The sequence below is a fragment of the Podarcis erhardii genome (genome assembly GCF_964252035.2).
Source record: "Podarcis erhardii genome assembly, chromosome: 1".
Lineage (NCBI taxonomy): Eukaryota > Metazoa > Chordata > Lepidosauria > Squamata > Lacertidae > Podarcis > Podarcis erhardii.
Genome location: NC_138497.1, coordinates 125,930,130 through 125,948,681, shown reverse-complemented (window position 1 = coordinate 125,948,681; position 18,552 = coordinate 125,930,130). Strand labels below are relative to the sequence as shown.

Below are 18,552 nucleotides of genomic sequence, written 5' to 3'. Positions count from 1 at the left end.
TGACATGGGTCAATGGCCCATCTGGTTGTATGATTTGGATCTTTGGGTCTCTCTCTGCTATTTGAGGAGGGACGCACATTTATGTTTTTAAAGCAGTCTTTTCAGGAGTTATTTCTTAGCCCCAGCTTCATCTTGACAATTTGACTGGGACTTAGTAATGTGTGGAACATAACTGATGCCACTGCATGAGCAGTTTTCTTACCCTTCCTTTGAATAAGAGGCGATAAAATCAGAGTCCCCTAGTAATCTTGGTGTGTGTTCTTGTAAAACGGGGGTCTTATGCATTCCATTACTTTCTCACCCGTTTATTGCTATAGAATTACTTGCTCGCAGGAGGGTCTGGAAGAAAGGGAGACTTGTGAATTTTCAGATGACTTATTTTTGGCGTAAGCTGAATTGTCAGCGCAGATGGTGTTTTGGAGCCCTTTTTTATGCAATAGGAGGGGAAAATGCATTTAATCTACTAGTAAACCATAATTGTCGATAGCCTTTGTTTCCAAAGGTGCCAGACTTGATCAAAATTAAATCTGTGTGTGCTTGGTAAATATTTAGCACGCTGGATGAGTCTGCTTAAAGCAATTTCACTTACGTGATGTAACCCTGCAGGTCTGTTTCCTAATGATTCAAACAAGGCCAGACTATGGTAATCCCTAGTGTACAACTACTTGTGTTTGCATTTGTGTAGGTAGGGGGACTGCTAGTTCTACAAAGCATCGAAAAGGAGGTATACAGGACTTGCAGGGAGCATGTGAGCTTATGGTCTTCAAACACAATTATGGTTGTGCTTGTATGTTGCTATTTTAGTCTAGCAATGACATATGTTTGTATAGTCATAACTTGGTTTTCGAACAGCTTAGTTTTCGAACGTTTTGGCTCCTGAACGCTGCAAACCTGGAAGTGATTGTTCCAGTTTGCGAGCTGTTTTTGGAAGCCGAATGTCCAATGGGGCTTCCACGGCTTCCGATTGACAGCAGGAGCTTCCTGCAGCCAATTGGAAACCGCGCTTTGGTTTCCGAACGTTTTGGAAGTCAAACGGACTTCCGAAATGGATTCCGTTTGACTTCCAAGGTACGACTGTATTACCAGGTATCCCTTTTGGGCAGAGGGATCAAAAAGAAACTGAGGAGCAGTGCTTAACACCTTTAATTGGGACTACTGCTCTGCCCCTAGAAACTGCATGGAAGGCGATGGTGCATTGGAGCTCAGAATATTAGTTGTGGGGCACTGCAGCTCAGGGACAGACCATGTGCTTTTTCTTGCAAAATGGCCCGGGTCCAATCCCCAGCATCTCTGGGTAGGGCTGGGAAATATTCCTCCCATGATTCCCTGGAGAACTTAGCGTAGGCAATACTGAAGTGAACAGACCAATGATTCGACTTTGTGTAAGGCAGCTTTTATGAGCTGGGGGCCATCAGCCACCAACAGATGCGGAAGGTGTGTTAGGTTTCTCCACATTGGCTTACAGCAGCATAATTACTCCCACCATCCCTAGCTAGCAGGACCAGTGGTCAAGGATAATTGGAACTGTACAGTCGTACCTTGATTGTCGAATGTCTTGGTTGTCGAACGTTTTGGCTCCCGAACGCCGCAAACCCGGAAGTAAGTTTCCCGGTTCTTTGGAAGCTGAACATCTGACGTGGCTTCTGATGGAGTGCAGGAAGCTCCTGCAGGCAATCGGAAGCCGCACCTTGGTTTTCGAACGTTTTCAGAAGTCGAACGAACAACCAAGGTATGACTGTATTCCAAAAACAACCAGAGACCCAAGTTTTGGAAACACTGGCTTAGAGCAACTGTTGCCCTTCTTCTACGCATCATTATTTGTTGTGGTCCTTTCCTTGCAGCCTTTCAGAAGATGGAGCATGATTAAAATATGAATAAACATTGCTCGCTAGGACTTTATGTAGCTAACTGGTGTTTAGGAGAGGATTGGTGTAACCCTGCTGACCATTAACCAGAGTTTTTCAGTTGCTGGCTGACGTGCCGTTTATGTATTTATTTAATCAGTTATTCCTCTCCTGCCTTTCACGATTGTAATCCATCTAAAGTGGATTACATGTTACAGTGCTTTTTAAAAAAGTTTTAAAGATGTGATTTAGTTGAGGGAGAGAGAGCGAGAGAGAAAGAGATGCAACCTATCACCAATGATGGATGGAGCTCTGCACTCTATAAACAGCTGACCACTTTTGCCATAAGGTTTTAGGGGAAGGGAGTGAGTGGATGGGAGTTCTGGGCTAATGGCTCATCAGGGACTCCCAGCTGGGTAGGTGGAAAGATGTACTCTGTAGAAGCTCTGAAAAGATCAGGCTCCTTTGTCCCAGGAGCTCTGCAGTTAGTTTGATTTGTGGCTTCTGGTTTAAGGCAAAAATCCTTTTGAAGTGGGCTAAATCCCTGTTGGAAACCTCGCTTAAGATAAAATGCTGGAAAGAGAGGCTGCCTCTTCTAAAAGGTGGCGTGCTTTCCTGCTTTGTTACCAGTGGGATCTGTCAGTGCTAAATGGTGCTATGATGTTTATCTTTATTGTTTCTGGAGCTGCTGTACCGAATGTGGAGGAGGGGAATATTCAGTAACACTTAAACTAATGGTTTGAAAGCTACTGGGAACTTAGCCTAGCCACTTGGACGTAGCAAAGCCAAGAGAGGGGAGTGGGTGTCCAAGAATTCAGTTACACAACTTGGACAGAGCTGAGTAGGAAATAACGCGGTCACTGTGAAAAGCTGAATAATATGAAAATGAGGGGTTTTAGATATTAAATGGATTCAGATAAGCCCTAAATTATCATACAGCAGATATGTAGGAGCCAGGGCCCAGATGTAGCCAGTTCTACCCTACCCGACCAAGATGTTTCTTAGAAGCTTGATTTTACCTTATTATTTTTAACGAAGACTTTCCAATGGCTGGGAGAACCCTCCAAATGTGATTGTGCCGTTTGCCTTGAAGAGCATTGCTTACATGCAACAAGGATGTGTCAGCATGTTGTTTGAAAAGCAAGGCACCGCTGACCCAAAGTCAAACCATTGGTTTCAACTGGAGAGGGTTGGACACATGCCTTTCTTCCTCGTTGCAGTAAATGGGGTCTAAAAAGTGATTAATTTTGGCTGAATCGTGCCCATGGTGGCCACTTTTGTAGGACAGGGCCTGGTGTGTCCAGCAAAGAACCATTCAGTCTATCAGCAGCAAGGGAGAGGGACATTCTGATGGGAGCAGCTGGAAGGTAGGAGGGTTGAAATGGGTAGGAAGAAGGGACCAGGCTTTGGAAATTACATTGGAGCTACATGGGACGCAGGTGGTGCTGTGGGTTAAATCACAGAGCCTAGGACTTGCTAATCAGAAGGTTGGCGGTTCGAATCCCTGCGATGGGGTGAGTTCCTGTTGCTCGGTCCCTGCTTCTGCCAACCTAGCAGTTCAAAAGCACGTCAAAGTGCAAGTAGATAAATAGGTACCACTCCAGCGGGAAGGTAAACGGCATTTCCGTGCGCTGCTCTGGTTCGCCAGAAGCGGCTTAGTCATGCTGGCCACATGACCCGGAAGCTGTACTCCAGCTCCCTCAGCCAATAAAGCGAGATGAGTGCCGCAACCCCAGAGTCGGTCACAACTGGACCTAATGGTCAGGGGTCCCTTTACCTTTACCTTACATGGAAATAGTAAGCATATACGTAGGAATACTTTTTTATGGATCTGTGTGGGTGGTTAGACACATGTGAAGGCAGGAACAGTGATTCAAATGGTTAGCCAACATTGTGCCCTCCATATATTGTTGGATTCCAGCTCCCATCAGCCCCAGCCAGCATGGCCAATGGTCAGGGAAGATGGAAGTTGTAGTCCAACAACATTTGAAAGGTACCACATTGGCTATCCTTGGGTGAAAAAATCTGTTGAGGGCCGGGGGGTGGGGGCTGTTTCTGAATTGAGGGATTTGGTAAGAGTAGTTCACAAATAGAACCAGGTTAGGTAGTACCCCTTAGAGTACACCTCAAAGGAAAAGTGGACCGTTTGTGGAAAATGTGGGCTTTCCAACTTCGTTTACTAACTCTGCCACCGTCCGTAAAGGTTTCTTTTTATTTGTCAGAATTGCTTTGACTTGACTTTAGAGCAGGGGTCAGCAAACGTTTTCAGCAGGGGGCCGGTCCACTGTCCCTCAGACCTTGTGGGGGGCTGGACTATATTTTGAAGGGGGAACAGAACGAATTCCTATGCCCCACAAATAACCCAGAGATGCAGTTTAAATAAAAGGACACATTCTACTCATGTAAAAACACACTGATTCCTGGACCGTCCGTGGGCCAGATTTAGAAGGCAATTGGGCCGGATCCAGCCCCTGGGCCTTAGTTTGCCTACCCATGCTTTAGAGGATTAAAAAAGAAAGACATCACAGAATACATTAGCTAGCAAAGATTTCATGACTTGAGAATAGAGAGCAGTCAGTTTGCAGTGAGCAATTAAGACTTTGCTTTCTTCTGTCTTATGCAGAAGGAGGATGAATGAGTCTTTTGGTATCTTCCTTGTTCCATGAGACCCACCCGGCGGGGTTGGAGGAATGTGTCCCATTTTGACTCCATTATTTCCTCGCGTCAAGTGTGGCGGGGAATAAATATATCTGTACTCAATGTGCTGGAGGCTGGGATACAGCTGAAAAACATTTTTCGATTGTTTCAGCCGGCAGTAGAATTTCCGGCACACCATATTGAGCCAATCTTGAACGTAAAGCCAAATTGTGACATTTTGTATTTATTCCAGTGTCTGCATTTTGATTTTATTTTTGTAAAAGCACGCTAAGTGCTGAAGGGCAACACAGTAAGTGTGCCAGCCACTTTCTTTCCTTTTCTCTGTATGATTCTCTCTGTTGTACTCCGTGCTCTGGCAACTTTCCAGATTAGATTATTGCAACACACTCTACGTGGGGCTGCCCTTGTAGATGATTTGGAAACTTCAGTTGGTCCAAAACAACTCTCAAAATATGAAGATATCTTTTATCAAATAGCAGCCCTAGTATTTGCTTTTTAAACAGTACTTGGCCTGATACCCGAGATAGAAAATCTGGACATTCTTCTTGCCTGCCCTCAACAGTAATATTTCTATTTTTTTTTTTTAAGCAAACCTTTTGTATTTGTTTAAAAACCAATAAAGATTTGGTTTTTTTAAAAAAAGCAAACAAAAGTATCTGGCATTTGCAACCTGTTAATAACCCATTAACAGAATGTACAACCTGCCTCACTGCCTGGTATAAGCAGATTTTGGAGGTAGGTCACTCACTTAGCACTATGGAAGATAAGCAAAAATCAAGGGTGGCGGGAAGGGGGAGTAGATTTGCAGTGAGTTACTGGGTAGGAATATCCAACGTTGGCCATATTCAGGTCCATTGATTTTAGCATGTCTTCTCCAAGTATGATTAACGTGAGATAATCACCTTCTATTTTATTGCTAATATGAAGAGGGCTTGTGATGTGTTTGCGCTTCTTTGCTTTCTCCTTTCTGCTGCAGCCAACTGGGACGAACACCATACCAAACTGAAACCTGTTTTTTTGCACCTCATAGGTTCCTCGTTCAGTTCAGACAAGACAAAGTGTGCGTCAAGTTTGTGCGGGGCAACCAGAAGAACGGCAACGTGCCCACTTGCAAGCGAAAAAACAACCGGCTTCTCGAAGTTGCTGTACCTTAATTTATGCACACACTCTCCCTACAATTCTCCGTAATGGTGCAATTTTACTCATTTGGCAGGGGGGTGGGGTGGGATTTGAGGGAGGAGCAGTCTGCTAAAAGGTGCGACTAACTTATTGACCACCCCCCCTTTTTTTTTTAGTTGTTACAGCTTTTGGTTGATTTTTATATATAGGCTTTGTGTGCTGATAGCATATTATAAACAGAAGGATGCCTTGTCACATATAATTTCTGTGGTCATTCCTTACTTTTTAATGCCGCATATCGTAAACCCCATACACTTTCATGGCCCATTCCTCATATTTATTCTTTAGAGCAGAATCCTTCGCCGCAGGCTATATAGATCCATTTCCTCCCAACCCTATTCTGTGGCAGAGCTCAGTCCAAAGGGTTAATCATAAACCAGGGACTGGAGAGTCTGGCAAAATTCTGGGACTGCTGCAGCTACCTTGTTAATTGCAAACAGCACAAAGCACCAAGTAATTTGATCTTTAATGGAATATGTGGGGCAGGAAACCCTAATTCTGCAAAGCAGAAGGAATGTACGACTGCATATGTAGCAGCTGCATATGGTTTTTTGTTTTTGTTTTCTTTACAGTGCGGGTGGGGGAAACCTAGCATTCTGCCTCAGACTTTTTAATTGTCAGCTTTTAATGACTTTGTAAGACTAGGAAGCAGAAATGAGTCCACTAAAGAGGCAAGAAGTGCGTTAAACGGTTAACAATAGCCACACAACAGCGCAAGGCATCTCTTTTGTTCTCTATGGGGTCTCCCACCCCTCTTTAAAAGGACCCTTCAATGTTTAAAACTCCTTAAAAAGCAGTTGTTTGCATGGGGAAATGAGAGGGCAAGGTATTTTACACTACGTGTCAAATGAAGGGATAGAGGAATTTTCTCTCTCTCCCCCAGATGTTGGCATACAATGTGCAATAAAGCATTCATACAACTTGTGAAAATTATTTATAATAACTTCTGTGGGTAATAAAAGAGGAGAGATCCTGCGTATTTGTTGTGAGGACTTAAGTTAGGCTAGTTCTATCTTAATGTTGACGTTATCACTTTGGAAGAAGGGGAAATCATTTCGGTGGGGAGGTATGATGTACATAAATTTGATATTAATGATAAATAATTGTTTTAATTCTGTGCTGTTTGGTACTCTTGTGATAACCATATTTTTGTATTTCAACCAGTTTTATATAAGTTTGTGTGCCTGATATGTAATGTGTGCACAGAAACACTTTACAATCAAGAACTGCATTCTAAACTTCCTGAATGGAGATTGCAGCTTAAAGCCTTGTATAAACAAGGAGAATTAGTGGAATGCATTGATTTATGGAGTATCGTTTTCCAGTGTTTAGACAAAAGTTAGCTAAAAGAGATTGTTGAATGTGACTGTTTGACTTGTTGATGTAAGGATGGTTTTAGATCTATTGTATTCTCAGACTGATGCAAGAACTTGCCGTCAAGGAAAGGTTTCTGCACAATATGTGCAATGCAAAAAACAAACAAACAAACCCAAGTATAAATAAAGAGAAGCTTTAAAGCAATGGCTTGTCGTGTTTGGCCTTGGGTTATTTATCAGCCATCAAATACGTAGTTGTTTTTTTTAAGAGTGCAGAGTAGAAGAATTAACAACAGCAGATCTATTGATAATATAGGACCCCCCCAGATGCATTTCTTAAATAGAAATCTTCCTGCATCTGTATTTCCATTCCATTTGATCTTTGGTGAAGTGGCTTCAGAAGAGCTTTTAACCACTTGAGCTGCTGCTTCATATTAAATGCAGAAAACCCAAATTTACACAGCTCATATTAAATAGTAGCTTCACCATCTGAACTAAGGATTCTTCCAATATATGGAGCTGAATGCGATCCCAACATCTCTGCATATTTGTGTGGCCATGGAACCTAATGATGCTATTCAGATGAAGACCACAGGAGACCACACAGGTTGGTTTCTCAGTGGCTGGGGTCAGCAGGAAACAGGCCTATCTCCCAGCCCAATAGTGCCCCCAAAATGAACCCCTTTATCCCCACATAAGTGGGTGGGCAGGTATGATTAATTCATGTGGGAAAAGTAAAACACAATTAAAATTCAGGGGGTCTGGCTACTAGGGCTAGGAGATATATCAATATATTGTCCAAAACCCAGTTTGAAGTCCATATCGTGATAATTGGTTTCATCGTTTTGGACCAATATATCGCAAGTCATGGGCATGTGTGTTTTACGCAAAAATCACTATGTAGAGAAAACCATGAAGGCAGCCAATGCCCCTACACAATATATCAATATATTGTGATGTTTAGCTGGTGATATATATTTCAATGTTGAAAACCGGATATTGCCCAGCTGTAGCTGCTACAGTGAGGATAACATGTGACCTGCTGCCTCGACCACCACAGATAAAGAGCTGGCATGGAGATGGAGAGCAATATCTCCCTGCTGGAAGCGAACAGATGTCATTTGGCCCTCATGGAAAAGGGCAGAATGCAGTCCACAAGAACACTGCAGGGGGCACATGTTGCAGACCGTGTTAAAAAAACAAAATGAAAACCAGACAGGAGCCACCCAGTGGTTTTCTCTCTGGAGGAAGAAACCTAAAATGAGATAGAGGAGTATCCTTTCTTCAACTTCCATTTCCTCTCTATGTTTTTAATAATCCTGTCTTTAGTGGGAAAGTCTAGCCATCCTTATTAAGAGACCCGCCCAAGTCCCTTAGAGAGAGAGGGATTGTCTCTTTACAAGATGCTTCCTGTGCAGAACCCGTGAGGACCAGTGGATAATCCGTGGAGTTTGCAGGCTTCATCTCTCTGCTGCATCTCGCATCTGTTTTAAGCCTCTGAGCGCGGAGTGTTAAGGGCTGGGAAAGGGAATGGACCACTGGGGAATTTCACAACCCACTCTCATCCCCTCCCTTATATTTTAACATGGCAAGAAAGGCTACAGCTACACAGCTCTTTGCTCACTGACCTCAGCTACCCTCTGTGACTCAGTTGGGAAAAGTCAGTGGAGGGCTGCTTTTGGCTGTCACCAAGGCGGATTTTGCAGATCAGCCCACCAGTTATGGCCAAAAGCTTTCTTTTGATGTGTGGCTTTTGCTGCAGTGCACTCTCCGACGTGATGAGCATAGGGGAGTTTGGCAGAAGGAAAACATGGCTCCACAGAGGGAGACTGTACTTTATGCATTCCTCCATTCCCCCACCTCTGTAGAAATTGGTGGGTGAAATGCAGTTTTTGCATTGATCGTGAAACTCAGGAGTGGTAAAGTTTGGAATCTTAATTGTTAAAGATTCACGTGTTGCTCTGTCCTTCTCCCATCTGAATCTCATTAAGCACATGTCATTTTTCTTCTGTTTTTAATTTACCACTTCCATCCCTATGAGCTGGGCTTAAGATCCAGATTTCCGTCCTTATCGACAATCCAACTGCTGATGAGACGTGCAAAACCTTAGAATTTAGTGCAGATAGTGCAGTATCTGTGCGCTTTGTGCTCCCCCCCTTTTTTTTGAGGGAGGGTGCAACACAGAGCTCAGGCTTAGCATTCTGGAAGACATGGCTAAGGTCATGCATACACTCGGTGCTTGTTGTTATTGTTGTTTAGTCATTTAGTCATGTCCGACTCTTCGTGACCCCATAGACCAGAGCACGCCAGGCACTCCTGTCTTCCACTGCCTCCCGCAGTTTGGTCAAACTCATGCTGGTAGCTTCGAGAACACTGTCCAACCATCTCATCCTCTGTCGTCCCTTTCTCCCTGTGCCCTCCATCTTTCCCAACATCAGGGTCTTTTCCAGGGAGTCTTCTCTTCTCATGAGGTGGCCAAAGTATTGGAGTCACAGCTTCACGATCTGTCCTTCCAGTGAGCACTCAGGGCTGATTTCATTAAGAATGGAGAGGTTTGATCTTCTTGCAGTCCATGGGACTCTCAAGAGTCTCTTCCAGCACCATAATTCAAAAGCATGAATTCTTCGGCGATCAGCCTTCTTTATGGTCCAGCTCTCACTTCCATACATCACTACTGGGAAAACCATAGCTTTTACTATACAGACCTTTGTTGGCAAGGTGATGTCTCTACTTTTTAAGATGCTGTCTAGGTTTGTCATTGCTTTTCTCCCAAGAAGCAGGCGTCTTTTAATTTCGTGACTGCTGTCACCATCTGCAGTGATCATGGAGCCCAAGAAAGTAAAATCTCTCACTGCCTCCATTTCTTCCCCTTCTATTTGCCAGGAGGTGCTATCTAACCCTCAGTGCTATCTTTCTAGAAAAAGAGGTGCCGGAACTCACCATGAAACTTCTCCCTTGTTCTCTTAGCATGGCAATGGCATCTACTTGAGAGGTGCCGGAGCTGAGCTCTGGCTGAAAAAAAGCCCTGCTTACGTTAACTGTCTGTCACACAGCTTCTGTTTTGCTTGATGAAGTAACATGAGATAAATGTTTTCCTCTGGAAAGGACCATTGTGGCGAGTGTTGGACTCAGATGTTGTCTAGGAAGTTCTCCTGGAGCAGCAACATGGGTCAGGAATGGCTTTGCCCAACTTAGGCTTATGCACCAGTTGCAGTCATTCCATATGATGATAAAGTAACACACACCTGAGTTTGGATTACTGCAATGCAGACCTCAGATGGATGCAGTACAGTGGTACCTCGGGTTACATACGCTTCAGGTTACAGACTCCGCTAACCCAGAAATAGTACCTCGGGTTAAGAACTTTGCTTCAGGATGAGAACAGAAATCGCACGGCAGCAGCATGGCAGCAGTAGCGGGAGGCCCCATTAGCTTCAGGTTAAGAACAGTTTCAGGTTAAGAACGGACCTCTGGAACGAATTAAGTACTTAACCCGAGGTACCACTGTACTGACCACTGAGGGGCACCGTTTTGTACAGACTAGTTTTGGTTATATCTTATACATTTCTGATATTTTGAATAATTTTACCATTTTGGAAATAACTAGAATTGTTTTTATGTGTATATGAAATAGATAGACCATAGAGTTGATTGGAGGTTACGTAATGTAAGAAGTGAAAATGCATTTAATTTTAAATATCACAGTCACACCTTCATCTTATTGAAAATGTATTCATGGTTCTAGTGAGCTATGGTTGATGAAGGACGGGGGGGGGGGGAGACGACCTTCTGGAACTCAGTACTGCAAACGAAAGGCAGAAAAAGCTAAAGAGCAAGCAAAGCGAGAGAAATTCTTCCTGAAATACCATTGTACCCAGAAAGCAATTGGAAGAACAGGAATTGCTTGAAATTAGCTCTTAGGAAGCTGTGATGCTCCTGCTACAAATGATATAAACTCTAAAACAGAAGTTTAATCTGAACCTTGTTTGTATATGTTCCAACTGCCAATGTGTTTTGTTTGTTTGTGCTTTCATTATATACCTTTATGTGCCAGGCAAAAACATTTCTCTGTAACCAGGCCTTGGGCTGATTGACATCCAATGCCCTTTTAAAGTGTTTGGGAAGGGGGCAAGTCATTGGATTGTGATTTTATATTGTGAACTGCCCGAGACCTGTAAGTATAGGGCGGTAAACAAATTTAATAACAAAAATAATGATGATGATGATTTGAATTGCCATAAGCTACACTGAGTGATGCACAGCATTAGAAAGGCGGGGCAGAAATGAAAAAGTAGGGTGTTGACATGATGCCACAATCTGCTGTTTTTCACCAACAATGAAAGGTGGTCCCGGCAATTCATTAGTCCAGCATGAAAAATTAAACTGTTTCGTCATCCTACAGCACAACAGAAAAGTCATTTGTCATGTTGGGCGAAACTAGTAAACAGAACAGGAATGGAGAGCGGGAGAGGTAGAATAAAAACCATTGCATCCTAGAGAATTGTTTGGAGATGTCGTTAGCTGTTGTGTTTTTCCAGAAGCAGCCTCTTCTTGGGCGAGAGAGACTATAGTAGCACGTAGCAAATAGCTGCAGCTGGGGCATAGCAAAGAGGCACATATATGCTGCTTTCTAGAGATTTACAGATTGTATGTTTATATTCTGGCATGCTCTTTCCAGCTCAAACATTCTGCATCCTGTCGCTGGGGAAATTACATGCAATATCCTCAAATGGGACAAAACCCCATTTTTTTCATGCAGGGGGAGGAGGAGAGTTTCCTTCTTTCCTTCTCCCCCTCCCCCCCAAAAAGCAATTTTGCCCACTTCCAACAGCTTTTTACGTGTAGAGAACGTGAATAGACGTGTAGGCAGAAACAAGAAATAGTCACCCCATTGCTCTGCATCTTTTGGAATCATGTTCCCTTGCTCCAGATGTTCTGCATCACAAGTAGAGAAATGTTTGGCATTGGATTTTTGTTTGAAACTGATTGTTGATAGTCTCCCGAGACAGCCTGTGACAAACTGTATAATAAAAATGTTAAAAATAGTGCGGCCATCCCCTGGTAAAGCAAAAGTTCCCACAATTCAGTGTTCTGGGAAAGTTGTTGAACTTTCCTTTGAGAGAATGTGCTGGTCCTCTGCTTTTACAACCTTCCACTGATCCCCAGTTCCTTGTTTACATGCAGTTCTTTTCCTGCCTTCTCCAAGTAATAGTTGGTTCTGACTCCTCCAAAAACAATGGAGGAATATCCTAAGAAACCTCTAAGAAAAGCGCTTAATGCAACTGCAGACGGGGAAATATTTGATGAGCAATGCTTGACTGAAGGCAAAGAGGGCATACCCTCCAACATGAAAATAGAGATGTCCTATTTAATAATAATAATAATAATAATAATAATAATAATAATAATAATACCCCGCCCATACAGGGAGCCTTCAGATGTCTTCTAAAGGCTGTATAGTTACTTATCTCCTTGGCTCGGGGGTCACATAATTCCATACCGTCCAACATTTCTCCAATGAAAAGAGGATGTCCTGAAAGCAATGGACCTTTCAGAAACTATGGACCCTTGGCAGGTGCCTTATAATTCCTGTGCCAAAACAAATGTAGGGAAAGGCAAAGGAATATCCAAAGCTCTGCAAGTTGTCCTGTTCCACAGCTTATTCCTTGTTCAGAAGTTCATGAGAAGTTCTGCACACTTGAACCATTAGGGTAAAGGTAAAGGTAAAGGGGCCCCTGACCATGAGGTCCAGTCGTGACCAACTCTGGGGTTGTGGTGCTCATCTTGCTTTATTGGCCGAGGGAGCCGGCGTACAGCTTCCGGGTCATGTGGCCAGCATGACTAAGCCGCTTCTGGCGAACCAGAGCAGCGCACAGAAACGCCGTTTACCTTCCTGCTGTAGCTGTACCTATTTATCTACTTGCACTTCGTGCTTTCAAACTGCTAGGTTGGCAGGAGCTGGGACCGAGCAACGGGAGCTCACCCCGTTGCGGGGATTCGAACTCCCGACCTTCTGATCGGCAAGTCCTAGGCTCTGTGGTTTAACCCACAGCGCCACCCGCGTCCCTTACCATTAGGTTAGGATTGACTATATATGTAGGAATGTGGTTTAAGCCTGCAATCCTGCCACACACCAGGAGTAAGCACCACTGAAATTAGTAAAGTTTAATTTGGATTAGACTGGGACAGGCTGGTGCTTCATGACCACAGCAAGTGATATCCTAACACTGCAGCCCGCTTGCACAAGAATCCTATTCTTAGCATAGCACAGCAGCCAAATCCAATGGGTGCCTTGTGTTTTTGAAAGACCTTGCACGCCTGCTATTCTTATATTTGGGGACAGTTCAGCTTTTCACACCAACTCTTGTACTTTCTCTTGCAAAACATCGCACCAACGTGCAAACATCTGGATCTTGCCTAATACATGCATCTCATTGGGGAAATGTTACAAGACAGAAAGTAAATGCTACACATCGCTCTAGAAGCCAGTGATTTTTATTCTCGTCATTATCTCATTCTCTGCAATATAAAAGAAATGGTCTTTGGGTGCCAATCTACTTAAAGAAGATGTTTCAACATATCTTTTCAGCTGCCTGCATTGCTAAGCTATTTATGCCAGGTGGAAATAGCCGGCATTAAGGATGTATAAATCTTGTCTAGTACCCAAATCTCCACTTTTCCGTAAGCCTCAATTTTTGTAGTTGCTGCAGGTTTGAAGTCATGGCTGCTTATTGTGTATTCAGAACCCTGCGTGTAAATCCATTCCAATTATTTATGGTTTTCTCCTGTACCACCTTTTGGTAATACAGATTTCCCCCATCTCCCGCCCCACAATGGTTATATCTCCTAGAGATCTGTTTGATGGCGTGGTTTTACAGAGTTTGATTTGCAAATCAGCCTCACCTACAGAACTTGACCCCCCCCCCCAAAAAAAGCATGCTAAAATGCTGATATTAATAAAAGCAGCATAATCCCAGGGCTGAACAACAAAATGCAGTATTGTAAATCAAACTGGGGGCAGGGGGGAGATGGGATTCTGGGATATACAGAAATTATGCAAATAGGCAGTCATGAATATGTGTTTTCCTATTTTGCATGATTTACAACAGAGGCCTCTGCATGCTTGCTTAGAAGTAAGTCCCATTGTGCAGTGGGGCTTACTCCCAAGTAACTATTGAACTCCCCACTGCATTAACCTCATGGTATCAAGGTTCACCCCTTCCATCTCCTCCTAGATTCCCCATAATGTTGTTTCATGGTGGCTGCAGTTCTGTCCTGTCCTGCAGCCTTATCTCAGACCCTCCAAGTGTCCCAATTTCTGATTTGATCCCGGATTGTCCCCATTTTGCTTAGGATGTCCCTATTTTCTCTGGAGGGATGTTGGAGAGTATGGAATTATGCATCCCCTGAGCCAAGGAGATAAGTAACTATACAACCTTTAGAAGACATCTGAAGGTAGCTCTATCTAGGGAAGTTTTTAAATCTTTCATGTTTTATTATGTTTTTATATACAGTCATACCTTGAGTTGAATGTGCTTCGGGTTGAGCGCATTCGAGTTGCGCTCCGCGGCAACCCGGAAGTAACAGAGTGTGTTACTTCCGGGTTTTGCCGCTCGCGCATGCACAGATGCTCAAAATGACGTCACACGCATGCGCAGAAGCAGCGAAACGTGACCCGCACCCATGCAGACGCGCCGTCGCATCTTGCGTTCCATTCGGGATGTGAATGGGGCTCCGGAACAGATCCTGTTCGCATCCCGAGGTACCACTGTAAGTGGCTGGGGCAGGAGTCAGCAAAGTTTTTGTGGCTTGGGCCAGTTCACGGTCCTGCGGACGCCGTGGTGGGCCAGAGTGCGCGCACACACATGCATAAACGCTATTTACGCTCCTTCCGGCACAGAGAAGGCTTGCGCAGCTTCCCATTGGCTGAGGAGCTTCCTGTAGCCAATGGGAAGCCAACCAGCGTTGCAGAAGGCGGTCTCCACTCTTCTCCATGCCAGTTTAGCATGACACACGGGAGCCGACCAAGTGAGCGGGTGGTGGGGGTCCCCGAGTGGGCAGCGGGGGTCCATGGGCCGGTTAAGCGACCCCCATGGGCCTTAGGTTGCTGACCCCTGGGCTGGGGCAACCCAGTCAGATGGTCAGGGTGCAAATAATAAAATTGTTGTTATTGAATAGGACATCTGTATTTTCATTGGAGAAATGCTGGAGGGCATGTTATACAAAGTAAGCCCACTGACTACAACAGCAAGCAGAGTATAGAAGGGGAAACTTACTGGGAGACATTGTGGCCAGCACGATCTATCTCACAGGTTTGTTGAGAGGGTGTACTGGGCAGTTGTGGGTGCTAAATAGACATAAGTAAATAAGAACCCCTTCAAATAACAAAGGCACAGTTTGGGAGATGCTGAGTAGACCTAGCAAGATTTTACAAAACTTTCTTTTTTTAAAAAAAATATTTTTTATTAATTTTTAGCATACAAAAATTTTTTAAGACATACCACACAAATTATTATACATATGTCCTTGTTTGGACTTCCTTCAGCATCTCTGATAGCCTTCCATCTTGATTATTTCTCCTGCAATTCTTAACTTAATATTGCCTTTACCTTTTCTAAGAAATCATTTCTCCCTTTCCATTTTTACAATATTTCTTAAATTACTCCTCACAGAACTTCTTGTAAACCTACAAATGTAATCTGATCATCACAAATACTTTTCAGATACTCAGTAAATTTAGTCCAGTCTTCGGTAAACATCTGGTCCCGCCGGTCTCGGATCCTTCCTGTTAGCTTGTCTAATTCTGTGTAGTCCATCAATTTCCTCCTCCATTCTTCTAATGTTGGTAGTTCTTCATGCTTACATTTTTGGGCCAATAATATTCTTGCTGCTGTTACTGCAGAAGATTTTACAAAACTTTCTAGGGGATGTCTACCCTTTGTTCAATACAGCCAAACTTAACTTCCTTTTGGAACCCAAACTTTCATGACTCCCAAGTTCAGCTGCCCTTTGGTTGCTGAACCTTTCCAGTTGTACAAATGAAAAAGATGTAATAAAAATAACCAACTGTTCTAGGGACATAAAACTTGGTTGCAAAGCTTTCAAGTCACAGCAGATATGTCTGATAAGCTTCAGATTTGTTTCTTAAGGACTCCTGGACGCTGAAAAGGATACACATGAATTGTGGGAAAACGGCTGCTCAGTAATCAGATACTTCCATGTTCTTGGGCATTCAAATCCAGGGTTTTAACTCTTTCTCGGGATTCGGTGACAGCCTGAAAGTGTTTTGTCTTAAAACCTCAAAGTCGGAGGGAGAGAATGGCCCCGAACAGCCACTGCTTGAGTAAGTAGATAGCAGGAGTTCCTGGGTAACTTTGCCTCTTTGGCAGCAAATCAGCAGCCGATTTAAACAAATGAGCAACTATATACTTCATTCTGCTTGAATTCATTAACCTTTTCATAATTACAGCTTTCAGCGTTAGCCACCTTTTGTCCTGTTACCTAGCACCCGGGAACTGCGGCTGGCACCTGCCTTTAACCCTGTTGATCCACAGCTGCTTTCTAGAATGCTGTAGCCTAGTTGGTGAATCCTGGGAGCAAATGTTAGGCTGCAAATCAGGGGCGACTGATCTGGAGACACACGGCAGTAGCTAGATTTCTTTTGCTTCTAGTCCAGAGAGTTGGCTCAAGGAAGCAGGCCATCACCACGCGATTGGTGTAAACTCATCACTGTAAGACTCCTTTCTCTGAATTTATTTTTTTATGTGCTATTTGGTGGGAGATTGAGCCATCTCTTGAACTGTTTAATGCTATTTTTATAGCATTTATATAGCAACCAAACCTTCTGGATCTATTTTCATACAGCCTAGCCAACTGGATCTCAGAGGCACCTTTAAGCCTGAAACGTGACAATGCCTTGGGGTCTTTCAGATAGTGGCTGGATCTCACGAAAGGTTGAAGGTGAAGTATTATTGCTGGGAAGTAAGCTTAAGTGAATGCAGCAGGTCTTAATTCTGGACATGCCGAAGATCAGGCTAACGCTACCAGATTAGGTCAAATGGTATGAATTTTGTCCCTTAGCGTCCCACCTGCAAAAATGCAATAATTCCTCTAACTCTTTCCAGTGCATTGGGTTGTGGCCATTTGGTGCATCTAAGCTTCTGCGTGTACACCAATAGTAAATCATGACTTAATCCCTTTTGGAAGAAAGGGACTTGGTCTGCATTGTTAAAGGATTGTGCCTTTAGCACGCAAGCAAAGAGAACAGGCAAGGGAGCGATGAAGACCTTATGCTCATATGATAGCTGAGAACAAGGAGAATTGATGCGCGCATCTCGAAAGGCAGGCTTAATCCACATTTCAAATCGTGGACGTTTGTAGGGAGAGGACTGCTTTGTTTTCTTTTCTTCCTGCTTTGCTGATCCGCTCCAGCATTCTCTCGTACCATTAGCAAGTGACCTTCCGAGATTACCATCTGCTTCAAGAAGAGTGCTGTGGCCTATCAGGCCTCATGTGTCTCCTTGTCCTTTTAACCCCAGCTGCTTTCCCAAGCTTCTCAAGGGGGGACATCCTCTTGAAACATTAGCCACATGTCCCATCTCCCCTGCGATTCTCAGCAGATGTAACGGTGCTGAGGCCAATTTGCTGCTGGAGACAGACGGATGCTCTTGCTTTTTTGAGTATTTAGCGGACGAGCTTTCCTTTCTCCCAAGTTGGGATAAGTAATGAAATAATGTGCAAACGGAATGTGAAAAATCTGAAGACACCATTTTGGACTTGGCATTCTTTATGAGATGAATGGACCCATTTTTCAAGGAAAAGGATGGAGGGGGAGCTTGTTGACCTCATGTGAATGGTGATATGTGTCCAATCCGTACATTGGTAACTTCGGTGTGTCCTAAATTCTGCTTGCAAATGCCATCAACTGCAAAGACAATGTGGGGTGTTCTGCCTGTAAGGCGAGAAAGAAGCTTTCGACAAAGAGAGAGAGTACTTCTGTTTTTCAGGTGCCTGCATTGCCTACCTTTTTCAATATGCCAAATTGATTCTCCAGGAAGAAACTCTGCAAATGTCTCCAGATCTAATTTGTGTCGACTCTCTTTACTATTCTGTTTGTTATAAAACCCCTAATTTATCCTGATTGCATGCTTGGCTCAAGTAGATCTGATTAGCGCCTATGCATTTTTCCCGACAGCTATTAGGAACAAAGTTGTAATTACGTGTTACGTTCAGGTTTGTTTGTTTGCTTGCTTGCTTCTGAATGACCTTGAAATAGTCACACAGAAATTCTTGCAGCTGAATCGTCTTCAGAACCGCCTCTTGCCTGCAGTCACCTTCGAAGGGCCTAATGCTCAAAATGGCCTAAATATGATAGAAAGTTTTGCCAACGTGTTATGTATATTGCCATGGTTACTGCTGCCTAACCAGAAGTGGTGTTAAAGGATTAGAAAGGACCACCACTAGGTATAATGACTTGGACTCAGGTCATCTGATAATGTCTTGGATATTCAGTCAGGTCACACTAAATGCATTGGCCCTAAGGTGGGTGACCAATC

The 18,552-nt window shown here is 43.7% G+C and overlaps 1 protein-coding gene across 3 annotated transcripts in view; it reads left to right on the top strand.

Moving 5' to 3' along the window:
- MYO1B (myosin IB) overlaps positions 1-7,204 on the top strand; it is a 159,141-nt gene extending 151,937 nt beyond the window's left edge. For all 3 annotated transcript variants that reach the window (XM_081861221.1, XM_081861223.1, XM_081861222.1), the window contains one exon: positions 5,533-7,204. In XM_081861221.1, the coding sequence (XP_081717347.1) occupies positions 5,533-5,656 (124 nt within the window). In that variant the 3' untranslated portion in view covers positions 5,657-7,204. The remainder of the gene's footprint in view (positions 1-5,532) is intronic.
- The last annotated feature ends 11,348 nt before the right edge of the window (positions 7,205-18,552 follow it).